General features: G+C 44.9%; 1 protein-coding gene across 4 annotated transcripts in view; it reads left to right on the forward strand.

Moving 5' to 3' along the window:
• Window positions 1-23,829, forward strand: part of CHCHD6 (coiled-coil-helix-coiled-coil-helix domain containing 6) — a 113,437-nt gene extending 89,608 nt beyond the window's left edge. For 2 of the 4 annotated variants that reach the window (XM_075762121.1, XM_075762122.1), the window contains 2 exons: window positions 19,080-19,142; window positions 23,275-23,829. In XM_075762121.1, the coding sequence (XP_075618236.1) occupies window positions 19,080-19,124 (45 nt within the window). In that variant the 3' untranslated portion in view covers window positions 19,125-19,142; window positions 23,275-23,829. The remainder of the gene's footprint in view (window positions 1-19,079; window positions 19,143-23,274) is intronic. The other 2 variants (XM_075762125.1, XM_075762123.1) reach the window with 1 other exon arrangement.
• The last annotated feature ends 2,809 nt before the right edge of the window (window positions 23,830-26,638 follow it).

Here is a 26,638-nt window from a genome sequence, read left to right on the forward strand (position 1 = left end):
GCTCCACAAGCCTAAGGCTGTAACTGTGCCTGCTCTTCCTGGTGATCCTTGGTTCTTGCTCCATCTTTGTTCTTGCTTGCCCCATCTTTGTTCTTGCTTGCCCCCTCCGTTGGTACTTTGCTTGGCTTCATCAGTATTGATTTGTACTTGCCCGTGGTACCGGGTCCAACCTGACAACACAATGGTAAGTTCACACCATACTGCGTTTCACCTCAGGCAAGCTTGCATTCTTCCTGATAATTGCGTTAGAATCAACAGTTGGAAGTGTTCCTTGATCTTGGCACAAACTTCTCAATTCCCATTGAAGTTTTGATGAGCTTCTGAAATTGTGTTGTAAGTTGTAAGAACCTGTCCTCCTGACTTGTGACTTGGCATTTCTTACTTGCAGGTTTACTTCTAGGTATGCACTTGATTATCTCTGTCTCTTTCTTTTTCTCTCTTTTTTTTTTTTTTTTTTTTTTTTTTCCTTAATAGACCAACAATGTCTTAAGGCTTTGAAAATGGTTTCCTTGAGGTTAACTGCCTGGAATCCTTGTCTTAAGCTTAAAAACACCAGAAATTTGCCAGCCCTGTTGGGCAGGATCTAACATGCAGAATTGAGGAATCCCCATTTTGACCCACTGGCACTAGAATCAAGTGCTGTATAGCACTGCCAAGTTATTTTCTCCATGGTATTCTTGGTTTGTTTTGTTTTGTGGTGTGCTGGATTCAAGTTTGTTAGGAATGCCATGCTAGCACTGGGGTGGGTCTCCATTAGTTCAGGACAGTGAATAGCAAATGTTTGAACTATATGCAAGGATAAATTGTTCTAGGGCTCTTCTGTGAAGTTCTGTGATTGAAACTGAAGCTGTGGGTATTTCACATACATTCTAAACTGTGTGTGGCTCGGTGATATCACTATAAGTGAGTGACATCCTCCTCACCACCTAGCATGAGCAGTTGTGGCCAGCTATAGGATTTTTTCTTGTCGTATATACAAGAAAGTTAGACATATGCTATTGCCTATTTTTGCTTCCTCCTCCTCCTGTCTCTTCATTTACTCACCTCTTTCTAGAATGTGGACTCAGATTTTTTCCTTTCTCCTCTGTCTTCATTTTTTTCATCTGCTTCCTTCCAGTGTCGCTGCACCCTCTCCCTCCCTTCCTCCCTCTTCTCCTCTCTTCTGTCCCCTTTGTTTGCATTCCTTTCATTTTAAAATCTGAATTGGAGCTGACACCAGGCTGCCTATTCCTTGCAGCACTGAACTGGCAGTTTGGAAGGAGGAGGCTGCAGTTCCCTCAGGGGGCAAGACAGAGTTCAGTGTCTGTCTTATTTTTAAATATGCATCTGAACATGGCTGATCAGAGGAGCAAAGAAGTCTTTGGATTCTGAGTACTGGAAGCTTGTAAGGACATAGAGTAATCCTCTGCATCCCCCTGTGCTCCTCACTGAACATGAAAGCTGCTTGGTACAGGGGAGTTTGACTCCGGGAAACATGGGTGAGTTTCAGAGACTGCATGGAAGGAGGGTAGAAAGGTGTGGGTGCTTGTGTAAGCCTCACACCTTCTTTTTCTGCTTCAGCTTCTTTCTCATCCTGTCAGATTTATGCACGGCTTTTTTTTAACCCTGAAGGATCCCCAAGTACATCACGTAACTATACATCAACCTTGCGGGATGCTGTTTGCCTTGGGCGAGTAAAAGACTGATGACTGATCATCACACTGGTACGGTGAGGGGACAAGCTGGGATATCCTAGTTCCACGTTCTTATCACAACCAGTGCCATGACAAGGTACCAGGGATGAATTTGCCGGTTTCCCAGTACGAGTAGCAGCTCTGCTAAGGCAGGTTATGTACCCAGCTGGTGAATTTCCTAAGTGGTTTTGCTGTGCAACTCTAGCTGCTGGCATCTGTTCAGGCAGCACAGTGATGTAGTCACCTAAAGGGCAAAAAAAAGCAGGTGCTTACCAGTCCAACAGCTCTTGCCAGTAGATTAAGATCGGAAGTGAAGGAGAGCATTTTGAATTAAAGCTGCAGTCATAATTTTAGTTTAGACCAAATGTATGTAGTTTGGCAGAATACCAGGGTCCAGACTCTTGTAAAAATGTGTCAGAGTCCCTCAGGACTGGGAAGGTCAAGACCTCTATTGGAAACCTTCTGTCAGCCGTGTTACCTTGTCATGTGCTACCTTGATTTGGCATAGGCACAGGGTAAGAACTTCTCCTTTCTGCAACATGTTGGACATTTCTAATGCTTAATGTGGTCAATCCTGGTCTGTGTAGCTGGGGGTGTTCAAGGTGATTGCAGCAAGAAGTGTGGAGGAGGCTGCAGGCTCACCCTCTTCATGTTTCCTTTTAGTATCATTGATTAGTGAGCAGCCTAACCCATCAGAGGAGATACCTGACAGCATCAGGACTCGACACCAGATGATTGTCAACTGGAGAAGTACAGTGACTGTGTTCAGAGTAGGTTGAAGTAAGCTCTGCTCTGGAGAGAGAAGAAATATACAGATTGAGGAGGCTACATCTTAGTTTTTCAGAAATGCTATAATAATGCTGGAATAACAAGTTCTTTTGATGGGAGGAGAAGTCCTCTTCTAGGAGGATCTCAGTGTTTATGCTGCCTAACTTCTTTCTTTGACTTAAAGAAAAAAGTAGTTAAGACTTTCCAGTTGGCGACTGGTGAAATGATATGTGTGAATGACAGAAGAATTGACTGCTGGGCTAGATGGATTTGGCCTTCTGATTCTGCCTCTTTTGCCAAAGGATCCATGTTTTTGGACTCTGAGGTGTGTTCAGTTGCTGTCCTTGTAACAGTTTGCTGAGTATTTATGTGGAAGAGGTTGTGCATTTGAGGTGGGTGAGGGATGGAAACAAGAGCTGGCACCATGCAGCTGATTTCTTCTCTGCAGTGCTACATACTCAGTTGTCAATTTTTTCTCTACTTTCTGAAAATTTTTTGTTTCTTGTTTTAAAATAGCAAGTAGAGAGAGAGAGAGAGGATTCATTGCCTTCAAGAAGGATAGCTGGAGCCAGGTGGCAGATAGACCTTCCTGGCTCCTCCCTGCCCTGAAGATGGCTCTGCTGGGGCTTTGAGTCCCCTGGGTATGTCTGTCCGTGTACCCTGTCCTGATGAGCGGTGTTGTGTACGCCATGGCTCATGCACCACTATTCTGACTGGCATTATTCCTTCTCTTAGACCTTTCCTGAATAGTCAAGCTACTCATTACAGACTGTCATTTTTTTCTGAAAAATTACATACCACCACATTCTTGCCAAAGCAGGCTGTGTGTACGGGGGAGGTCTGGATAACCGGGTAGTAAAATTGCCTGAGCTGTCTGCTGTAAGGTTGCACCAGTTGCTGCAGCCATTGAGGCTCTGCCAGTGCTGGGAGAATTGGGAAAGCAAACAAACTGCTACAACAATTCTGACATGATCCTATGTGACCTTGGTTTTGCTGCAGTGGGGAACCATTTCCAAAAAAGCAGTGGAAAGGATATGCCCAAAGTTGCTTTCATGTGTAACTTAGAGTATTCAGGATTTGACCCTGGGTCCCTAGAGGTAAAAGGCTGCTGTGTTAACCCCACTATTTCATCTGTTGCCAAGTCTGAAAATCCTGGTTCTTAAGAGGAGCTGTTACTTGTGTGACCTTCATGCGTGAAACAGTTTCTCTTTTAAAATGTTTTTTCCCCTTTATCAGTTATTCATTGAAGAGTCTCTTTGCATCTGCAGAATTTTGAAGGGTAGCTATTATTTTACCATTTTAATTTTCCCAGCTGTTCAAATAATTGTTTTAACCTCTTAGTGCCTGGAAATGTTTTTTTACATACTGGTTGCTCTGCATTGTATTTTTTTTTGTTTCATGTTTTAAATTACCAACAAATATTTTTCCCCATTCTGGATGATTATTCTGTGACTTTCTTCTCTATACCTTTAAGGCTACATTGGTCTGAACAACACTGTGGTAGCAAGGAACTCGTGAACTTTCACTTCATGATACTGGGCTCTCACATGCTGGGTTTGGGGTTTTTTTGTTGTTCGCCCCTTACCCCCCAAGAGGAGCTCAGTACTTGCAGATCCCGTTAAGACCAGAACAAGGTGTGGTTATTCTGAAAGATCTCACCGCTGGCCTTTCTGGAGTTGTATTTCACTATATACAGGGAAGGGGCTCTGACAGAGACAGCAAAGCCAGCACAGGATACATTGTCTTCACACAGTTTTACAGGTATTAAAGTCAAAGTATTAAATACGATAGTGGTTTCGCTAGCCCCAAGACAAGGCTGTGACAGCAGAGGACAAGTCAAAACTCCCCACTGCGCTGGCAGTGGAGGTTGCTAATTGAACTGTGTGAGGCACTCAATACCAGCGTGGTGTTCCCAGCCGAGGGCGATGCTCGAAGGAGGAGGGCTGCACCTTTTGTGTCCTGTCTGGGGCAAAACACTTCCATGTGGGAGTACCTCCAGAGCAGCAGTGTCTCATTTCATAGCATTAATTTTCTTTTTGGTATGTTGGTTTTTTTTTCTTTTCAATGAGCATTGCTTTTCTTGAGTAAGTCTTTAATGGTCTTGCCATAGGGACAGAGGTGGAATTTCAAAATAAGTAATTATATTGTGATATTTTAGACATACTGCTGTAGTTTCTCTTGCGTGCTCTTCTCACGTGTTCCAAAAGTTGCAAAAGGTGATTTATAATTCATCAAACTAAGCGTAAAACATCTGACTGCAAAACCTATCAATCTGATCCCATCTCTTTCTAGCCCTTTAATTAGGGAAGCCCTGCTGAAAAATGTACCCATCAGCTACTGAGAAATGGTGCATTCCTGGACCCTCGGTATAAATCTTGAGTTATCCAGGTGCCAAAATGCTGTCAGAACTGACAGATCTTAGAAAATACACCCACAGGCAGAACATTATCCATTATACTAGCACTGAGCAGTGGGCAGTAAGGAAAAATCAGCAGAGAATGTGTCTTTATCAACTTTAATTGGCTTTTCCCGTTGATAAAAATCAGTGTACCCGGCAAGGAAGAGAACCTATCTAGCAGTTTGATCTTTCCATCCCAGAGCTGAAGGGTGCAGTCCATCTCCACTGACATGTGATGTGGACTTATCTCAGCACAGTTCCTAGCAGCGCAGTGGAGTCTACAACCCACAGAGAAGGCTGCCAGTCTGTCCTCGGTGAGTGACCATGTTTAAACAAGTGTGAAGAATGAATTACTCTGGATGAGTTGGATTTCATCTGTGCTCTAGTTGCTCAAAATTTACTTCAGAGACAACAAAACTTAGTTAAACTTTTCATTGGGTCCTGGCTTGTAAGCACTCCTGGATTACAACTGGCTGGGCTGTGAAATCAAGGATCTGAGCAATGGATATGCTGATAAGAAAAGGAGACAGCGGACAAAGGAAGCAGTGGTTTTGCAGGTGCTACAGGCAATGGCACATGTAGAGGTTTGGGGAAGAGAACAAGCTATTTTTGGGTCATTTGGCGCTGCAGGTTTATATGTAGCTCCACATCAAAGACAAAGGAGACAGTGACACTGTGGATTTCTCCTGGGAAGGCTATTTTGATGCCTTGTTGCAGCATCTTGCGTTTACTGAACTATGTAAAATGTTTGTTTTTCCTTGGTGCTGCTTCTGTCTATTGCTATTAGATTTATGACATTTTTATTAGAGTAAATAATATAGTAAAGATGATTGCAAATCTGTTACTATACTAGGGGGTTTTTTTTCTAGTTGATTAATGAAAACAACTAATTTCTTTATTTATGATCAATTTGGCAATGTGCAGCACTTCTCTTGATAAATTCCACAGGGTTTCTGAGCATGACTTCAAGTTTCTATTCTGCTAAGTCAAACTCCTCTCTTATTTCTGTGAGTAATGGAAAACAGAAGTACATCCTCTTGGAAAAGACAGTTTAGTAAATGAACTTTATCGCAAAAGTTTCCTTTCCACAGTCCCTGATGGTCTTAAAAACCAGACTGTAAGAGCATCGCAGGGTTGCAGTCATATAAATATCAGTTTAAACCTTGTATTTAAAGCTTTTAAAAACAAAATTGTAAAGATTTTTTTGTTCAGACAAAAGGAACCTGTGTCCAAAGCCTGCTGCGCAGGGAACCACATTGCCATCGCCGCAGTGCACTGTGATCTTTTGGAGCGTATCTGCCGTGCCACGGCAGCACGAGTCGGTATCCTGGGGAACGTTCGTCGCCTGGTCGCTTGAGCAGCGTTGAGAAGTGAGGGTGCGGCAGAGGTAGGCTGTGTGCAGGGTATCTACCTGGGCTCTGTGCACGCTCCGACTGCAGCGTAGGCTTCCCCGTCACGAGCGCAGGCTCTGCCCTTGCCGGGGTTGATGCAGTGCCCAGCACAGCAGGTTCCCTGTTGGGGTAAACTCGAGAGCCTGCCACTGTACCAGCTCTAAGAATATGATGGACCTCATGGAAAAAAAGTGTCGATTGTGTGGTTTTTAATTTTTGCTTTATTACTGCTTATCATATGGGTAGGAGAAACATAGTAACTTCTTGTGTTCAGAAGGTTTCTGTAGAAACTTGAGGCAAGTGGGAGGGAGGGATAACAAAGTCCATTCTGTTCCTCTAATTCAATCTGCCTATTCACAAGCCCAACCCGTCAAGTACGTTGTCACTGTTTCTTTGCAGCAAGAGGAAGATTGAGGCTTTAAAAGACCTCTGGAGAATATATACAAATCCACGTGAATAGCCTAAAACATCATAATTCCATGGTTGGTGGTTTCCATGGTTGCTGGCACTACTGCAGTCAGGGCAATTCTGTTGTGTTGGTCCAAATGCCACAGCAATTTTACCAGGATGCAATATTCTCGACCGCTGGCCCTAAACTCTGGCGTGGCGTTGCCGTCCATTGTTAAATAGCTGTCTTGTGCCTGTGTGAAAGAAGGGATTCCTGCGTGCGCAGCCCGGAGAGATGGTAAAGAATTGTAAGATTTATTATGCATTATAAAATAATAATTCCAGATGAAATAAAACTGCAGAAAGAGATCAGGATTTTGACATCTTGTTTTGAGATGGCAAAATGCTTCTTTGGTGGCCTAGAGTTATTAAAGGCGTTGCTGTCCTTGACACTTAGTTTGCCAAGTGCGCGGTGTAAATGCAGACGGACAGTGCCTGGCTCTGGCTCTGTGTCAATCATTCCCTAAATACTTGATGGTACCTGAGCAACCAGCTCCTCAGTCACCTCCTGCTTAAAAGCAAGGCTGCCTGATTTTTCTATTTTTTCTAAACCATTTGCTCTCTTTAATTGAGGACTGTGAGCCATTGTGTGAGTAGTGCCGCAGGATCCTTGTGGTGTAAAGGCCTTGATAAATATGTATTGTATTGTCAAGTGTTTGTAGCTACTCTGCAGGTAGCAATGGAGAAGCAAGCTGCATACAGTAAAGAGTCGTCGTGTCTCCAGGGTCAATAAAAACAAGATGGCACAGGGGATTGTGGGAAGAGGAGCCAGGATAGCTGCCTTCAGCATCACCTGCTAATAAACCTGCTATTTATAGATCAGCCGAGGCTTTGTCAACTAGATTGTTAAATTAATATTTACATACTGGCTTCATTGTCTTTCACTGAAAATCTCATTTGCATTAGTGCTTGGACAGAAGTGCGGCTTCCTGTGCTCCAGATACAGGAGTGCGTTTGAGAGTCCGTGGCTTGCACCGTGTGCGTGAAACCATTCCTGGTAGATTCTTGCCTTGCAAATCCTCTTCTCCACTTGCTTCTCGGCAGCATTTTCCCATCTTTCTGTGCCTCTCATTTCTTACAGGAAAGCTCACCTTTGTTCCCAAATGTCCGCTGCTCATCATGAGGCTGATCTCGCTAGAGAAGAGATGAGCAGCATTTCTGCATAGCAATTCCCAGTTAATCTCTGCCTCTGAGAGAGACTTGAATTGTTGATAGCTTGTGGGTAATTTAATAACTAGCAGACAAATAGGATGTGTAGATTGTAGTAACTTAGCCCAGATGCAAAATCCCCCATCCCGATTTGCATCTGTTTGAATGAATTTTGTTATAAAGGTTTGCTTTTTACGTTTTAGCACCAGCGAAACAGCAGCAAGAAGAGTCGCTGCTCAGTGAAGCTGTGTTGATCACAGCAGGCTCCACACCTGGCTAAGCAGTTTCAATCCCCTGTGCGTGCGTGTGTGTGTCTGTGTGCCTTTCAAAAGGGAAGAGTAATCTACTTGCTAGACGTGTGTGTGTCTCTTGTAGTCCTTGGACGACCTTGAACAGTCATTTAACTTGTGTTTATTTGCCCATCTCTACCTGGGCAGATATTACTTCTGTGGTTTGGAGTGTTGAAGTTGAATGGATGTCTCGGAAATGTTGTGGATGAGAAGTGTTACTGAAACATAAGGTATTCGTACTGTCTCTTCAGACAGCTGATCGGAGTTCAGATTCACCTGCCTGTCTTGCTGTTTCTTGCTTCAAAGCCATTTGGACACTTGGATTGTGCGGGCAGTCGGAAGGCAGTAATAGCAGGGCTGTGATGCAGACAGGTGTCACAGCCTTCACTCAGCTTCCACTTCTTAGCACTTGCAAGGCTGTTGATAAGGTGCTGTTATGCTGGTATTGTGTTATTCTTAATCTGTCTTTGGCCTGGAAAGAGCCTAACAGCATCTGTTTTTCTGACACCTCTGCAGGCTCTCTGGGCACCTCATTACTCTTTTTGGGAAGAGAACATTGCAATCCAGTTACTCTGTCCGCAGAGAGCAAGAGCTCATCTTCCCATGCCAGCCCAGTTACCATAAAGTTAGAGCTCAGAGAGTGCGTTGCAGTTTATCTCTCCAGGTGCATGAGGCCCATAACATCGCAATGATAATACAGTATGTGCTGAAACCATTCACCTTTTATTTGTTCGTTTTAAGATAGCAAAGCCTCAGTTTCCTCCCCTTCAAGATCTCTCTTCTCTTGGCCCACAAGAGAGGGAGTGGGACAGGCTGGATGTGGGCATGGGTCAGGGAAACCTGGGAGTCGGTTCCTTGGTTCTCCAAGTCCAGTGACTTGGTCTGTGCTCATTTCACCGCTGCCTCTTCCATTTTAACTTTAATTCTTGCTAAACACAGCACCCGGTTCTTACATTTTCGGAGCTACCAGGTTTTTCTGCCTTCTGCCGATACTCAGGGGAGACGGGGAAGTGTTTTTCTGCAAAATGTCAAGGTCTCTTCCCAGAGAGCTGACAGTATAGGTGTTTTATATGTACGCGGACTATTGGGATTAGACATTCGTACTCGGAAACATTGGCTGAGACAGACAGACATTCCTCCTGCCACGGAGAGACAGGCAAGGCACTCACTGCTGCCAAGCCTTGAAGTATTTGGCATGTTTTCTGTTGCCCTAGTTTTGTGGAGTTATTCCTGAAGTTTTACAAGTACATAAGAATCTTAGGTTTTGGGTTTATTTTTTTAAATAAAAAAAAAAAGAATAAGGAATAAATAAAATAATCTAGCCCTCCTGCCTAGACAGCAGAGGTATGAGAACGTGACACAAGTGCTTAAAACCAGAAGGCAAATGAAATAACCCCAGTGCATTTCTAAACAGTTTTACAAGTCAACCTTGTGTTTTTTGGGGAGTTTGACTTCTCTCTTGGGTTTTGAATATGTGAAGAGTGTGCAGCATGGCTCGTTTTCTTGAGTGCAGGAATATTTGCAGCTCTGTAAGAGTTCACACATCTGCAGTGTCCCCTGCAAGCAATAATGAACTGACCAAAACAATCAGTCTCCCCAAATTAGAAAAGCCCTGCATTTTTCAAATCTCATTTGCATTCTAATTTGTGCCTTTTTGGTTGTTCCACTTTTCAAGTCTTCCTTCCAAATGCGAGGCTCTCAGGCTCTTTAGTTTTAAGTGGAAGCCAAGATTTCATGTAAGAACATGATTGGGGAAGTGGAGCTTTGACATTTTCATGGTTATGTCATATATCATCAGACTTCCATATAAGCTGGCAACACCGTTTACGCAGAGATGAACGTAATTATTCACGGAGGAGCCCTGGTCAGCTTCATACCACCTGGTTGATCTATAGAGAAGACTGGCTCTGCAGGCCTGTATCTGTGTCCCTCCATAGGCTCGCAGGGACGCGCTGGGCTTGCAGGCAGCTGCCCGCACGCTTTCATGTTGGTTCTATAGGCAGCTGCGGAGGCACGTGCTCCTCAAATCACTGCTGAATGTGTAGGCACACGCTCGCACCTCTGCGTTGCCTGAGCGGAGGGACGCATGCAGTCAAACTCCCACAACAGAAAGGTTTCCAATAAAGCTGAAACACAGAGGTATTGTTTGTCCAACCGCTGGCAAATGCACGGAGCCATTGTGTGGGTCCTGAAAGCCTTGGCGGTTTATTCTCTGCAGACTGAATGGCAGCCGTGGGTAATAATAACACAAGATTAAAAAAGCCAACATTATAGGGGCATTTACAACCTGCTGAGAGAGTGAAATCTCAGCAAGGCTGAGCTGTGTCTCTAGTGATCCTACGTTTTTACTGCTTGATAAGGAAATGATGGGCAGTTCTGGAGAAACGGCCACCGCAGAGCAGATGAAAGGGGAGCGAGTTGTCTGTTCGAACACTCCAGTAAGTAGAGTGGGACAAATGGAAAAGCTCTCTGCAAATCAAGTGACTGGCCTGGCCCCTCAGTGCTGGGTGAGCTGGGGGGTGTGTGGGTGTGTTTACACACTTGTGTTTCCTTCCCTGGTGGGTTGAAAAGCTAAAGTTGGCTGGCATCAGTGGGGCTGGGCTCAGTTTGTGTATTTTGGAGCCTTGTGCTTGGAGGCCTTTGGTCAGCATCGTCCAGGGGTGGTGCTTTGGTGGCCGTCAGTAGATCTGCTCAGGACCATTCAAGTGTGAGAATGTAGCTGTGGACCTATCGTGGATAAGAGATGGTAGGATTAGCCTTCCGCCTGCAGGAGCAGCCAGTCTTTCTGTGAACTTAAGTGTCAGGAGACAATAAATATTGCGCTTTCTGAATGCAAGTCTCAGTTTTAAGTCACAGTACCAACACCTACCTTACAGAATTTAAGCTCAACTGACTGATATAATCTTACATGTGGAATGTCGTTATTTTCAAAACAAAGAAACGCCACCAAATAGAATTTTTTTCTAAGGAACAGTTACTTATCTTAAAAGCAAAGTCTTTAATTCAGCACTGGTTCTAACAATTCTTTAACATAAATGTCTTATAAAGCTCTTTCTGTACGTATAACTATCTAAACAGCTTTAAAAGACCCAGGTTTCCTCTGCACACGCATGGAAGTTGTATTCGGCAAGCCAGAGGCAGAGTACCAGCCTGTAGCAACATCCTCTCAGGATATGCTTAGGCTGCAGAATAATGATGACATATCAAAGCCAGCCCTAACCTTGCTAGGTTGGGTATTACCAGCAGGCTAACCCCGGCAGTGCTGAGCTGCTGGAATATGTGCCCACCTCTTCAGACAGGTTTTGCAGCTCTGCTACTCAGCAGGTTTCTGAGGCAGCGTCTTAGAGATGTGACCTTGGTCTTTGGTATTAACGATGCAATGAGTGAAATGGTGGGAGGTATTTTAAAGTAATAAAACGTGTTTTAGTAAGAACGCATTCTTCCTGGCTGGGGCAGGTATGCTTTAATGACTATACTTTTCCTTTCTAAAAACTTATCCATTCAAGTGTCTTGCTTTGCTTGTGCCAGGCAGTGTGGCATGGAAATTGCTGGGCCCCGGGTGCTGTTTCTTCTGTGGGACATTACGGGGATTCAGAAATCCAGACTGCGTCACAGATTCATTTACTTGGATTAATGAATCCGTCCCTGCCTCTGTTTCCCCAAGAGTAATGTGAAGTTACTTACGTCACAGGGATTTATGAGCTTCTTTCTATATTGGCCATTTTGCAGAGAGTGAAATTCAGCTCAGAGGGCTCTGCAGAAGGACGAAGTGTTTGAGCTAGTTCTGTTCTAATCCTGGATACAGAAAATTGTCAAGTTCCTGCTTAAAGTCTCTTTAAAAACAAAATATAAATAGCCTTTGATTGCTTTTTTTTGTCCTTCTCTTTCTCTCTCCGTTTTTCTCTCTCCTTCCTTCCTTTATGTGTTTTGTTTTAGTTTAAATGTTACCTGTCTTAAACTGCAAAACATTCAGGTTGGGACCTGAGAGCTCCTCTGCACTCGCACAGACCTGCCGAAGAAGGCTGTGGGCTTGCTTTGTTTTCACAGGCTGCAAGTGTGAAATTAAATGTATGTTCGTGGTAAGGTCTTTGTGGGAAGAGAGTGTAAAGAGGTGTTGAGTGACACCAGAAAAGAATGGTCTAGGAGGGGGAGAAGAGAGGATGTAGTTAAAACTAAATATGATGCTTGCTTTTTGCCAGAACCTTTGCAGCAGAAGCATGGACGTATTCCCAGTCGGCAGCTCCCTCGTCTCTCTTTCCCCCTCCGTTTTCTCTCCCCCCCCTCTGGGGCTACTGTTTTAGGATGAGTTGGTTCCAAATAGACAATACTTTTCAAGCAGATAAACGGACACCTAAGCAGCTGCACTGGTATCTATCATGAGCAGACATGCTGCACAGTGAGGGAAATTACAAGATGGGACCAACATCATTTGTCATATTTAAAAAGAAAAAAAAAAAAAGAAAGCTCCCCCTCCACTTGAGCAGCATCCACAGGACAAGCAAACACCACACTTAGAAACTGTCACTTTCTTTTTCAGTTTCTTAATACGTTTTCAAATGCTCCCGTTAAACATTCCACCTTTCGGTCCTCTTTGTAAAGGATGTGTTCTAGACAGATGGAAGCAGGTCTCTGTCCTGACGCAGATGCAGGACTATAAATTTCCAGTGGAGGAGATGGGAAATAATTATTTAGGAGGCTTTTGTGCCTTATTCCAGCATCTGGTATTCTACCAGGGGTGCCCTCTGAAGAGGGAAGGGGACAGGAAGGAGCTAGAAAAATGCTGAGCTTGTTTTTCACTTGGTAAAGGTTTTTAATCTTGAAAGAAGGATTTGGAATTTGTGCAGGAGGAGACATTGATTGGGAAATAAAGATGCATCTCCTGGTGTTTGTCATTCTTCCATTGTTTGCTCAGATCCGTGTTGTAGGGCATCTTATCTGCTGTTCTCTTAATTGCATTGGTTATGTTGGGCGCCGGTGGGCAGTTGCTCAGAACAAATCCGTCTTGCTGAGATACTGACTACAATGGCTCCTGGTTCAGGGCTGAGCGTGCAGCTTCACGCAGGTTGCTGCCTGGGTGTGCCTGTGGTTGGGGATCTGCACGTAATCGCATGACTGAATGTCTCCGTGGCCTCCCAATCCGTCCACAGCCTCTCCATTCTGGCTCGCGTGTTGTGCCTGGTGGGAACACCAAGCGCTCTCCTGCCCAGGCTGTGGATTCCCTACCCGGTGCTCACACAGCAGGCAGGACTTCCCTGCTCCGTGGCTCTTTGATGGTGTCAACGGGGAGTGACAGAGTGAAATGTTTAGGGTTTCTTGGGTGACTTCTGAAACCTCTAAGAGGTGTGGTTGAGTCATTTGACTGTCTCAGTTCAGGTCATTAACATTTCAAAACGCCTGTTACTTTTCTGTCTGGTTGCCTGAACTTTGTAGAGAATTGTCTAATTGAGGCTTGGTGTGGGCCAACCAACCAGACTTCTCTTCCTTGTGATATAATCAGCTCTTACAGCTCCTGGGACCAGATATTTCAAGATACTTTAAGACTGGCAAGAGTTAGACGTGCAATTAATTCTTTAAAATCTGATACTCAAATACTGTAAACGCTCAGTCAGTAATAAGCTTCTGGTGCAGAAGAGTTGCAGTGCTGAGTCAAAGGGTCTGATTCTGCTGAAAGATATTTTGGTTTCTGGTTTTGTACCTGGGCAGTGGAGGTAGTCTCCCATTACATTTATTTATTTATTTATCTTTAGGCTCTTTACTGTGACCCTAGTCTTTGGAAGATGTTTTACAAAAACAGAAGTCGTATCCCACATCTATCTGCAAACAGACATGAGAATTCCCAGTCCTCTCTTGGCTCTGTCATTGCTGATTTTTGCCTTTTCTGCCAGAAGAAAAGGAGAGTGACATCTACACCCATACGGGTGAGATGAATATGGCTATCACACAAATAAAATTACTGGCTGCCGAATAGCAACAGCTTAATGAAAATGTGAACTGTTAAACAAATAAAGCCAGTCAAGCTCATAATACTTCTGCATGGAATTTCACTGTATCACTGAGCAGAAATAGAATTAGGCATAGAAAAACGATATCTGGAGAAGTTGTCTCTGCCTACCTCTGTGCTTGGTATGTGAAGCTGGACTAGACAGGAGTGAGCCATACCTTAAATGTGGACGTACTACCCCGACCTGGAGAGGAAATCTCTTTATCCAGTGCAGGAGCCTGCTAAAGCAAGACAGAAGGGGCCAAGATAAAGCACTAGATTTCCTCTGAAGCCTAAATGCAGATCGTGCAGAGGGGTTGGATCCCTTAGAACTCTGTGGGTTTTTTGCATTTCTTGAGCATCTTCTGCTGGTGAATAACTATTGTACCTCTGTGTGGTTGGTGAGTAGCATTACCTTATGCACAGAAAGGGAAACAGACATAGGGATTTATCTACAGCTGCTGGGTAAATTTGGGAGGAGTCTGACAGCAGAGCTTAGGACTCCCAGCTCATGCCCTCCAGGCAGCACTTACCTTCCTGTAGCGCATGGGAAAGCTGCAGGGTTTAGTAACGCTCGCAAGTGGCAGGTGAAATCTCCAGGATGAGAATTCAACCACCGCTGTTGGGGTCCCACCTCAAAGGCGCAGAGCTGTAGCTGAGGGGCTGTGAAGTGTTTTCAGCAGTTCTTTGTACTCTACCCAAGGACTGAGCTTTCCTGTGCTTCCATCTTCATGAAAATCCCTGGAGTTAGAGACATGCTCATTAGGACTAGTGCAGGTTAATAGTCTGTTCCAGAATGAGATACGGAAATGCAAAATGCAGTATGTAAAGTTGAGATCAGCTTGTGAAGAAGCCCTACAGCCAAGGAGCTGCTGTATCTGCCTCCATACAAAACAACATCCTCTCTCCCTGGCTTCTCCCGTCCCACTGCGTTTGGCTGTGAACAGTCAGAGGCAAGGGATGGGATGGGTGATCCCTAGGAGTTCAGAGGACAACCGGGGTGGTTCTTTCTATCTCTGTGTCTTTTCCTCCACCCCCACCCTGATGGCATTTCTTCACAAGAAAGCATGTCTCAGCCAGGCTTGGTCTCAGACTTGTGTGGAGTCGCTGGTGTATTGAAGGTGTGTTGTGTCTGGGTCATGCGAAGCTTTAATGCGCTGTGGAATTAAAAATGTTGTAGGAGTTTATAGTCTAAGTGTCTTTATTTTTCTGGGTGACCTTGTGAAATTTCCTTGCACCAGATCTGTATCTTGCTGTCCTGCTGCCTTTATCTAATTTGTTTTCTTGTGTATGTTGCTGACATCCAGTGAAGTGTAATGTGTTTGAGAAGTGGCACTTATAACAAGGATCCTGCTAGTAATCCCTGCATTGAATCTCTATATACACAATGTTCCAGGAATAATTAAAGTCACAGACTTCACTCTTGAGGGATGCACAGGGGAAACCTATCCTGAAATGGGGCTTGGCGTATCTGACTTTTCTACTTCCAGTGCTTTTTAAGAGTGGGATTTGCTATTTTTGCTCCAGGACTGAAGTAGATTTAAGTGGAAGTCTGACATCGTGAATTTACACGTCCTAACAACAGTGTTCATCAGTCAGTATTCTTACTCTATCCTTTCTCTACCCCTTCTCTCTATTAATTTTCCTCAATAGTCTGCAGGGATCATTTGCCAGCCTGATTCAAATTCCTGCACTTTCCTGGTGTCTTGTTTTATAATATCTTGCATCATATACTTTCCATTTCTGTAATCCATTTAATCCAAAATACTGGAATGGCTTTGCAGGTATTTATTGCGTTTCTTTCTTCCTTGTGTTAGGAGGTAACAGGTCATTTATACAACTTAATCCAAAGTCTCTTGGCTTCTGGGATTATTTTTTTTTTTTTAACTTTTATTTTCCCAGTGATTATCCTGGGGGCTGGTAGCAAAAGGAGGAATGAGAGTATAGAGAAGCTGCCTTTATTTGTGTGTACTGTTTCATTACGTTGTGCTCAGAGCATGGCTTGGCGGTTTAGCAGTTAAACCCCTGCAGCCGATGTACCCCAGCAATAACATTACTGTTGCTTGTCCTTAATTTTTGGAAGCATTGGTCTTAGGGTTTGAAATAATGAAATGCTGTTGCATCAGTAAGTGGTTTTCCATTCCTTTTGGCTCTGGAAACGGATATTCACAGTTGGGTGAAGTTCATTTTAATCCTCACAAAACCAGAGCTGGATTTGTACAAGTTGTCGTTGTTCTGCTTTAGAAACACTCTGTGCCTTCTGGATCCCTTTATCCCTCCTGGGGGCTAATCCACGAGCTTGCGAAACGCTCAGGGTGACTCCAGTTGCAGGATGGAGAGGCATCCAGTGTTATCTCCTCTTCCTCCTGCATTGCTTTCTCTCGCTTGTTCCAGAAAGGCATGGTAGTGTTTGTAGCATATACTTTCTGATGTGTGTAGATAGGGGGATGTAATTATCTTCCCCTGAGGTAGAGTCATTATGCTGGCTGTAAAGAGAGAGGGTCACAGTCCTAATGGGAAATGATTTTAAAGCAATCTTGACCAAGTCTAGTGGAGCCATTTCAGACCACTTAAAACTCAGCCAGTCCTTCACGGCACTTGTGATATGTCCACTTTATGCGGTGAGAGGCAATGGGACTAACGTTTGTCGAGGGATAAAGAAAAATCTATGATAAACTGCAGCATTGCCTTTGGGCAAGCGTTGTGTGCTGCCACAGGGGAAAGGCGCCGACAGAGCCCAATCTTGATTATTATTGTTGCTGATAGTGATTTGGAAAAACGCAAGGCACTTGCAGAAGCAATAAGGCAGTCATCATGAAACCCGCCACCTTGGGCTTCCTGTGCTGCAAAAGCTGCCCCTCTGCCCCCAGGTTTGATTCCTGCAGAGGCGAGAGGATCGCTCCTGTTTCCCGAGCAGGTAGCTGGGCAGATAGTGGCACAGTCCCCAGGTCAGAGCCAGATTGCTGGTGGACACGCTAGTGGTTTACCTGGGAAATTCGGACTTCAAACATGCATTGACTTGGAAGGCAAATTTGGTCAGAGGTTGTTTAATAGCAAACACTGCTTTGTGTTTTAAGACCTTAGAAGACGACAGACTTTCAGCATCCTTTGGCATGCAGTGGAGTTGTGGTCAGTAGCAAGGTGAGGAGAAAGACTTTGGCAGAGCTGGTGGAAGGTGGCAGTCAGCAGTTGTAGGTCGTATCAAGGGGCACGGTTGGTCTGTTGGGACAAGCCAGGGACTATAAAGCAAACACCGCTTCACATAAGCAATTTTCTGTATTTCAGTCCTTTACAGAAGCAGAACAGGCAGGGCTGTGCAGGTTAGCAAAGCTCTAAGCTAGTACCCAGGAGAGCAAGAATAACTAGTAGTGAAATGCTCCATGTCTGATTTTTATCCTTTGAGCTCCTCTGTAATGCTATTGGAAAACAAAAATTGTTTAAATAATGGAACAGGCCCAATGAAATTGTGCAGTGATGCAGAAGGGGTGAGGAAGGGTTATTTCCTTTCTTTCCATTACTCTTCTCCTCCCGCCTTGCCTCCCAAACGTGGGTGGAATCTGCATGTCAGGCACTAGCAACATCAGCCTGGCCTGGTGGCTTTTCTTAATGGTAAGAACGAGATTAAATGCAATTAACATTGATTGAACAAAAACCGCCCTCAGTTTGTATGCCGATTAATTAACAGCCATCCTTTCAGCAGTGGCCCTTTGTAGAGCGGTGTTTGTTCCTCCTGGCCCCGGTATTTTCTAGCACATGTCCAAAATCAAAAGCACTGAGTGTGTTCCCTACTGTGATGTCTGGGGCTACCAGCTCAGTGGGGAGACGCAGCCCCCCAACCGGGCTGATTTTTCATGCAGTCTGGTAACTGCAGAGCTGCTCAGTCAGTGGCAAAACATTTCCTGTTAAGCAAGGCTAATGACGGGAGCTCTCTGTGAGTTAGAACAATGATCAGAACAATTGTCTGGAGGAAATCAATGTTATAATGCATGAACAAACAGGTGAGTCTCAGAACAGCTAGAGATTAGTTGTGCTAGTAAATAACTTCATATTCGGGTGATGCAGAGCAATGGGAGGTGTCAAGGCAGAGCAAAGTAAACAGTGTGTCGGCTCTTGTGAGTCAAAGGAGAGTGAGGAGGGGGGAGAGGAAACCAGAAAAACTGTTTCAGGTCCTTGCGCTCCATTGGTGAGATATGTAGACCAGGGGACTTCCACGTGAAAGCACTTTCTGGGGTGTTCTGACAATGTGTCTGGTGAGTCTTTTGAAAGGCGTCTTTTCTGCTGTCAAGCCAGCTTTGAAGATGCCATCTGGGGAAGTAGCCAAGAAGTCATTGGGTGAACTTTTCTGCTTTGGAAAGCTATTAACACCAGTACAGAGAAGAGGGAAAACAAAACTCTCTTCATAGCTTTTTGAATTAATGTTTTTTGTTGCTGCCAGGCATACTCCTGCCCCTTCTTATTCCAAACCCAAGGACAGCAACTGTTGGACTCCTAAAGGATGAGAGAGACAGAGAGGCTTTTCTGTGCAATAACTATATGGCACAGAAGTGCTGTGATCCATTAGTCAGCACAGCTGCTCCACGAAATAGCCAATACCCTGAATGTAACAGAACAAATTGCACATAACCAAAAAATACCTACAGCATACATCAAACCAAAGTGACTCAAATGTCCCTTGCAGTGCTTTGGGGTGCTAATAGCCCTGCAACAAATGCCTTATCCAGTGGAAAGGCCTTGAACACCCATCTTAGGACAGGTCAGGATTTTTGTCTTTCATTAGTGCCTCTTTCCAGACTAACTGAGATGAAAAAGTTGTGCAGTCACGTTACTGAAGTCTGCTGTGTGCCGACAGGTATTCTGGTTTTGAGAGCTGCCTGCACACGGCAGGGAACTAGGAACTATGGAGATTAATTTCTACTTTGTCACTGACGCTCCAAATGCACCGAGTCATTTATCATGGGGATCTGCTTTCTGATTTCTTCATAGCTACACAGTGCCCATATGTGTGAATGCCGTGGTGCGACTGCTTAAAGGAATATTAGAACAAAGGTAAGGCACTTGCTGGAGGAAACTTGCAGGGTTTACCCCGTGAGACTAAAGGCTGGTTAAATAAATATGTCTTAGCACAGCTGAGGCTTGGCAAACAGCGTCTCTGGCAAACACTGAGGGAGGAAGTTCTTCAGGGCCTGGGTTTTCAAGGAAGGAGATTCCTCCACTGGCTGTGAGCCTCCGGCGAGGCCGAGAGCCGAGGCGCAGAGCTAGCCAGTGACTGCGGGAGGTGGAGAGGATGCTGCGGACTCGCCAGGCAGCCCCGAGCTGCTATGCTGGGATGCAGACTGACAAAAAAGGAGCAAGAGGAAGACAAGAGTACAGTGCATTAGAAAATCTTGCTGAGACTTGCTTGCCCTGATGCTGGTACCAAGGCCTTAGCTCTCTGTTACAGGAGAAGGACCGTGTTGGGCATTGACTGAACTTCCTGCTCAGCAAGGGTGAGACTTGTGGAGCAGATCTACTTGCAGAGCTTGACCCTTTCTCCTCACTCAACTGGAACCGGAACTGGAAAGCTACTGGCTTCCCCACAGGTGCTGCAAAGTGGTGGGCTGTGTCAGCTGAGCAGCCAGCCAGTTTTGACTGCTCTTGGTTCCCAAGCGGGTTCTTGTGGTGGTGGAAGAGCATGGGTTGGTGGCTCAAGGTCCTGCCTGCCAGGAGAAGTGTAGAGCACTGTGTGCCCTCCAGCTGGATTTGCTGTCAGGACTGAACAGATTGCCATTCCTGTCTGTGCTGCAGCCAGGGCTGTGAGGAATTGCCTTTGTATGGACCCTTTTGTATGGACACAGTATTCATATGTAGAGGCACTGGGCTGGAGCTTATCGAGACTGATGTCTACCTGACATTGCATTGGCATTAAAAATAATCTACCCTCCCTGTGCAAGAAAGGCACTGTCACCTCATTAGAGTGTGTGATGCACTCTCCAAGGCTGCTTGTTTCCTGAGTCGTTCTGCTAAGACTGCAGCAGAGACCAGCTAATGCCAACTGTGGGGCAGGTATTTTGTGATGAGGCACCGAACTTCAGGCTGAGCCTCAACTCGATTAATTGGGAGTATCCTCTTGTGTGGGAACAGCTTGTGATTGCAAGCTGCCTGGACTTGTTGCATATGCAACTTGTCTGGTGTATATGCAATGATAAGGGTGTATAGGAGAGGTAAGGCTTCTCCTTCCCTTTCCTGGCTCCTTCTGCTCAAGGTAAGTGCTGTAGCAACATGGTAGTATCTTGCAGGAAGGATTCCAGGTTGAAAGGAAATGAAGGGGTGCCAAATCTGTATTGGCATGGTTGCAATGCTAGGTGGAATTAAAATGCTGGTGTAAATGGTTGGCTTAGCAAAGAGCAGGTTTAGTTTTAGAGATACAGCGTCCTTCCACGCTATTACGCAGCATGTGAAGCATGAAATCAATGCAACTGTGCTTTTAAGTAGTTAGCCACAGGTTTATAAACTGATGGGCTAGGAACAGTGAAAACAGTTATATGCATATTCTAACAAGCATAGACTTATATGATGGACTAACAGACTACGAGGCCTACAGAGCTTCCACTGTGCAGTGGCTGTGTGATGCTCTGCAGTAGCTGGCGGAGGAGACCTCTGGCCTCCAGCTTTGTTAGCTGCTAATCGTACCTGCACCACACGGCGTGTTCTGCAGAACATCCAGAGGAGCACGGGTTCACAGCCAGCCAGAGACGGTACTCTGGTTTTACCTTCGTTGTAAATTGAACTTTAGCAATATTAGAGGGTTCAGAATGGTAGTGGTCTATGCTGGTAGAGCAAATGCTGCGAGATCTGGATTGGCATCTGAGTAGGAAAGTCTGAAACAGCTGGGAAAGTCATCCGTCTGTGCACACCGTTGCGTAGTGGGAGTGCTTTGGTTCCCCAAAAACGCTGACCCTGTAGCCTTCACGAGCACTCCGTGCCCCTGATGAGGGAGGGCATGTGAATTAGTTGCTCCATCCAGCACAGGCTGGTCTTAGATGTAATTGTATCAGGTCACTATTCGGAGCAGCATGGGCTGATCAACAGTGTCGTTACCTTGAATCCTTTGTTCACAAAAGCTTCCCTTGGCGAGAGCTGAGCAGCAGGAAATTGGTGTCTGGCCTTCCTGGCAGCCCATCAGTTCTGGGTCCAGTGCTCACCGCGCAAAAGATTTTGAGAAAGTTTAGTCATCCAGAGTGAGATGGAACCTGATGTTTTTGCACAAGGAATGTTTGTGAGCCTCCAGCTCGATGCGTCCCCGGTATGTGGGTAGTTCAGGCTGGAAAGAATTGATTGAGGTTTAAGTGCTGGCTGTTTGCATTTTCTCCTGAAATGAGTAAAAACATAGTTATGATTTTGAACATGAAATTGTGTAACTATGATATTCTTTAAAATTGCTTCAAAGAAAAAGGATTTTTTACTGTCTTCCATAAGGGTTAACCACCGAGTGGCCACATCAGTGGCTTTTTCACAAAATGTAGCATTCCTCGACACTTCACTGAAGTGTTACAGTGTGAATACAGCAAATTACTTTATTGCAAAATTGATTGCGAGTTGTTGCTGCTTCGTTCATTACAATTTGTGTGAGTGCTATTGGAGTTTTTAAAATGTATTGCTCTTTGCAAAACTTTTAAGTCACTAATGATGAGAAAAATTACCTGGGAAATTAGAGTCAGTCGAGTAATATTGATGGTTCATTTGTCAGATTTCTGGATAAGCTTTGTCTAAATAATTTGGCAAACAATTTTCTCTTTATTCTTGAGTCCTTTGAAGCTTTTCCTGTTCATTGTTGTTAGAGATGGGGCTGTCTTTGGAGATGCATGGTCAGTGTAAACTGAATACGCTGACCTTGCAGGCGTTAGGCAGCAAATATCAGCCTGCTATGCAGAAGTAGCCTAAATGACATCCTTGTCTTCTGACAGATATTGCCAAGTGTGCCAGTGTCATTATTTTGTGATATTTTCCTTTCTGATTCACATTCCAGGAAGCACAGCTTCTCTCCTAAGAAAGGTTAGTGTCTAGAGAGTAGAACCAAGCTCAGATTCAGCCCTAGTAAAAATGGGTGGTGAGACCACCTGCAGCTAACTATTCAGTTGTCTTTCTGTAGTTGGCTTTAGCAGGGCCCTCTAAACCTGAGTAAGTACTGTCTGCGCAGCAAAACAGAACTGCACCTATCCAGAGCATGAGAAAACAGTAGCGCGTTGATGGGCTCAGCCTTTGCAGTTCTGCTGTTCGTGTAGCTAAACCAGCAGTTCATCGATATAAAGATGCCATTGCCGATGCATGAGAGCTGGTTACCTAGGTGTTGAAGTAGGGTCCAACACTGATAACCCAGATCCTCAGAGAGAGAGGGATATGCTAATGGCATTGTTGGTTGGATTTCTTTGACTTTATAGGACTGATAAGATAATAATAGGAAGAGACCATAGCAGGCTCTGCAACCTCCATCCTAAAAAGGTTGAAAGCCTCCTGTTTTTATCTACCCCTCGGAAGTCCACAGCTTGTACACAAATACCTGCAGGATCTGAGGATGTACCACTTAGAATACAAGAGGTTGCTGTGGGGACAAAGCAGGCATAATTTTGCTTTGAATTTTAGGAGGGTTTGGGTCTTAATAGGATAAAGGCTGTCAAACATGTCAGGAGTTCTTGGGGCAGTCTCCAAGTCCCTCTCTCTCTTTCTCTCCCCTCTCTAGTGCTTACTCTTATGTTGATCCTGTTCCAGGATGAGAGAGTGGTGTGTGCATGTTTGATGGCAGCTAATCAAAGTGCTCCCATGTCCTGCTGAGGCTGGGACTTAGTATGGAGCTACATTTATTCTTGTGACCCAGCTGCTCTGAGGCTTACCTGAGACCATGGCCTTTCTCTCCAGCTGTAGGCCATGGGATTTATAAACCCTAATCATTTGCAACTGACCGTACGTTCTTGTTCGCAGAATCAGTCTCGCCTTTGATATCATGACCTGCTGTCTTGCTTCCACAGTCCAGTCCTCTGTCCCCTCGAGTGTCTTGTGTTTTACAGCAGGTGAAACCTGATGATTTTTCTATGGGATTTTCCCCCTGCCAACATTACTCCTTCATTTCTGAAGGAAACAGTCCCATGTCAACAGCTGCATGACTAACTTGCTGCCTTTTCTTTTGTGTCTTTTTTTCCTCCAGGAGCTGTTAGTTAACTCTGGATAAACATCAGCCACCAAGGAGCAGAGGACAGGGACCACAGACACCCTTGGAAGCCCCGGCATCCTTCTGGATAGACACTGACCAAGACCGGTGCCTTCTGCCCTTCGCGGTCCAAGACAACGACATGATTCCTCTTCTAATTGCCTGCATGTATCAGTCTCAGTGGATGTTCCTGGAGTTGGGAGGAGGATCCCAGGAGAGGGGGGACGCTATCGTTTCCTTTTTTAATTGTATTACAATGTAAAGAATCATATTGACCCCAGGTGCTTCCAGCACAGCTTGTAGCTTGGAGGCTTGCCCAACACGAGCCTGGTTCACCCTGTGCTAGCTTTGGTTTCACCAATCCACACCTGAGTTTCAAGAGCTGTTATCTTTGTCCATTTGCTCTGGAGGAAAGGGTCTGAAATATTTGGAAGTAACCCTGACTAGCTTGTTAGGATTAACTGTTCCTAGCACGCTCCCATCGGTTACACCAGCAGGCGTGTTTCTTCCCTTCCAAGGTTCCCTCCTAAACAATAAAGTGTTTAATGGTCACTGTGTGCTGCGAGATACTCTCAGTCCCATGAGTTTGCAAATTGCTGTTTTCTGCCTACTACCCATGCCAACAAAAACTCCAAACAAGTGTGAGGAATAGAAATATTTCAAGTCACAGTTTATAAATCACGAAACTTGTTCCTTTTGGTCCCGGGCTGAATGACTTTGGCTTATTTGAAAGTTCTTGGAAGAGTGCAAAGTCCTGGCTGAAGGGAACTGGTGTTGGTGAATCATACCAAAAAAACCTTTGCCTGCTGAATGCAGACCCCAAGTTATCTTTCTTTGCACCAGTTCTTGTTTGCAGTTCCTGCTTTGTCTGCCATAAACCGCCATCCCTTTCAACCTTGTGCTCTGTTTTGAGCCCTTTCCTTGCGGAGCCAAGGAGGGACAGTGGGAGCTGCGTGCGTCTGGCATTTCATCCTTGGAGAGGTAGGTGCGGCAGATTTGCAAAAGAACTGTCAGCAAACCAGGGGAGCAGGTCTAGCTTGGTAACTTGATTCCCCTTCTCTGGCTAAAGCTTCTCCTCTGGCAGCGTTTGCTGCTCGTGTCCTCTCTGTATCTGACAGTTTCTGAAGAATGTGAACATGGATTTTTGGAGGTCATGTCAGAGTTTAATGTAGTGTTTATGAAAATGGATGAGGGGGGCTGAGAATTGTTTTCTGTGTTACATTCTGCTTCATCTCCTTTTTTTCTTTAGGCAGCAACTTAGTGCTTTACATCTTCATTAAAGCAACAAAATGCCTTTCCTTCTTGTGGAGAGCTGATGCCACAACGCTCTTCCTCCTCAGAAGCGATATTTGCTTACCCATCTCTGTTAGTCTCAGATCTTGCAAAAATTCCAGCTTTTTATCACTGTGCAGGTCAAGCTTGTCTCTCCAAGGGAGGACAGGCAAGTTTTCCAAACCAAAGTAGGACGCTTGGTGCCCTCAGATCTGTTGGTAGCAGTACCTTTGCTGCTGCTGCCGCCGTGCTGGCTTTTGGATCTGCTTGGGATAGCCAGGTTGTACAGACCCACTGAACTTCTGACTGTGCATGTGGAAATTTGGAGCACCAAGGTCTATCCCTGACTAGATTTTACATTATTGTTGGTCTGAAGAGAAAAGTACCTATTTTATCTCTTCCTCATTTTCCTCTTGCCCCTGTCTAGTGTTGCCTGGCATGAGTAATTTGCATGTCATTATTTCAGCTGCCCTAAATTGGGGGGGGACTATGATGCCAGGGCTGATTATCTGGTGGCACTGGACAATTTTCTCTGTTAGGCAACTGTAATACATTTCCATGTTCTTTTATAATGAGCTTTATTTACCAAATTGGCAATTCCTCTGTTGAGAAATAACTGATTACAGCATTCAGGGAGTAGCTGTCATCTCAAGATATGCAGGTGTCTGTGGAACATAAACAGATGTGATCGTTCAGACAGTGAACTCAATTGATAGAGGGTAGGGGGAAAAAATCAGCCATGAAATCATAAATGTAACATCTCCAGCTAATGTTGGCCAGGTGCATTGCGGCTGTTTTGCAGCCCTACGAGGACAAAGTGGCACTCTAAGGCTGTCCAGTACCTCCAGATGAGGGACTGCTTGATTATTAGCTGAAAATACACCTCTTGTGTATCCTCAGACTTCAGTACTGGCTTGCCTGACTCTCAGTGTCTGGTAGTCTCTGAGGACAGACATTAGTTCATCATGTACCTTGAAGTGTGAAACTCCTCTGTCCTGCCATGTTAGGTTTGATTTTTAGCTTACTCCATGATGAATGTCTACAAACTTCTTGGTGATGGTGTGCGTGGGGATTGTGGTCCCGTCTGCCTTTTGGGCAGTCCCTTTCCTTTGGTGTTTCCTAGTGCCCAGCAGCAGCTCTGTTGCTGCTGTTGCCCTAATCATCAGCTCAGGTATCTGAGCCTGGGGGGAAAAAAAAAAAAAGATGAACAGAGATGTTGATAGGAAATTGCCGAAGATGAAGTTCAGTTTGCAGAGCCTCAGCTGCCATCCAAGTAAAAAATACAGGTAACACAGCTTCATGAGTGAATGTTTTCTCTTTTTTTCCCCCTGCTCTCATCTTTGCTGCTCCTGTATTACCGAAGCTCTTGCAAAGAGCATCTTCTCTTAGGCTCCCTCTCCTTATGTTTCCCCTTGACTGCTTCTTGGATATTCGGAGCATGATTTTTTTTTTTTTTTAATGCAAGATTGTGACAGCAGGTGTCAGTTACGCTCCAAAGTGGCAGAGATCATTATTCCTGGAGCCTGGTGTCCAGTGTTGAATAGATGTCCTTATCACACAGCTACCATCACAGTTGGCATTAATGGGCGACTAGGACAGCAGGATAAACAAGGTCTGAATCTATTGTAGAAGCTGAATTGGAGGCAGTTTCCTCCAAAGGCAAGTTTGAGGCAGGGTAGGGGCAGCCAGCCGCGCTGCTGTGCTGCATGCACTGGATAAAAATGAGCTCTTTTGTGTCCAGGAATATCTGTGACCTGTTTCACCTGCTAAAACCAAACCTGCCCAATGCCAGATGCAGTTCAGGCACAGTGCTCCATTCAGCCGAACAGCTGCATGTCCATTTTGCCTGCCCGGTTATTGCAGTTCTGCGTGCAAATTGGGTAATTGTGTGTACAAATGCATCCGGTAATTCGGATGCAATGTGCACAATTGTGGTAATTTCATGTGAAAATACAGGCTTGCAGAGTGCCCGCTTTATGAGTATGAATTGTTTTAAAACTGGCCAGATGAATGGAAGGAACAACCTTTTTATTCCTGCAAAATTCCTTAGTGTTGCAGGAAGGAAAAAGAATAAAAACAAAGTTAGAGA

This window comes from Balearica regulorum, chromosome 10, assembly GCF_011004875.1.
Source record: "Balearica regulorum gibbericeps isolate bBalReg1 chromosome 10, bBalReg1.pri, whole genome shotgun sequence".
In the NCBI taxonomy this organism is placed as follows: Eukaryota; Metazoa; Chordata; class Aves; order Gruiformes; family Gruidae; genus Balearica; species Balearica regulorum.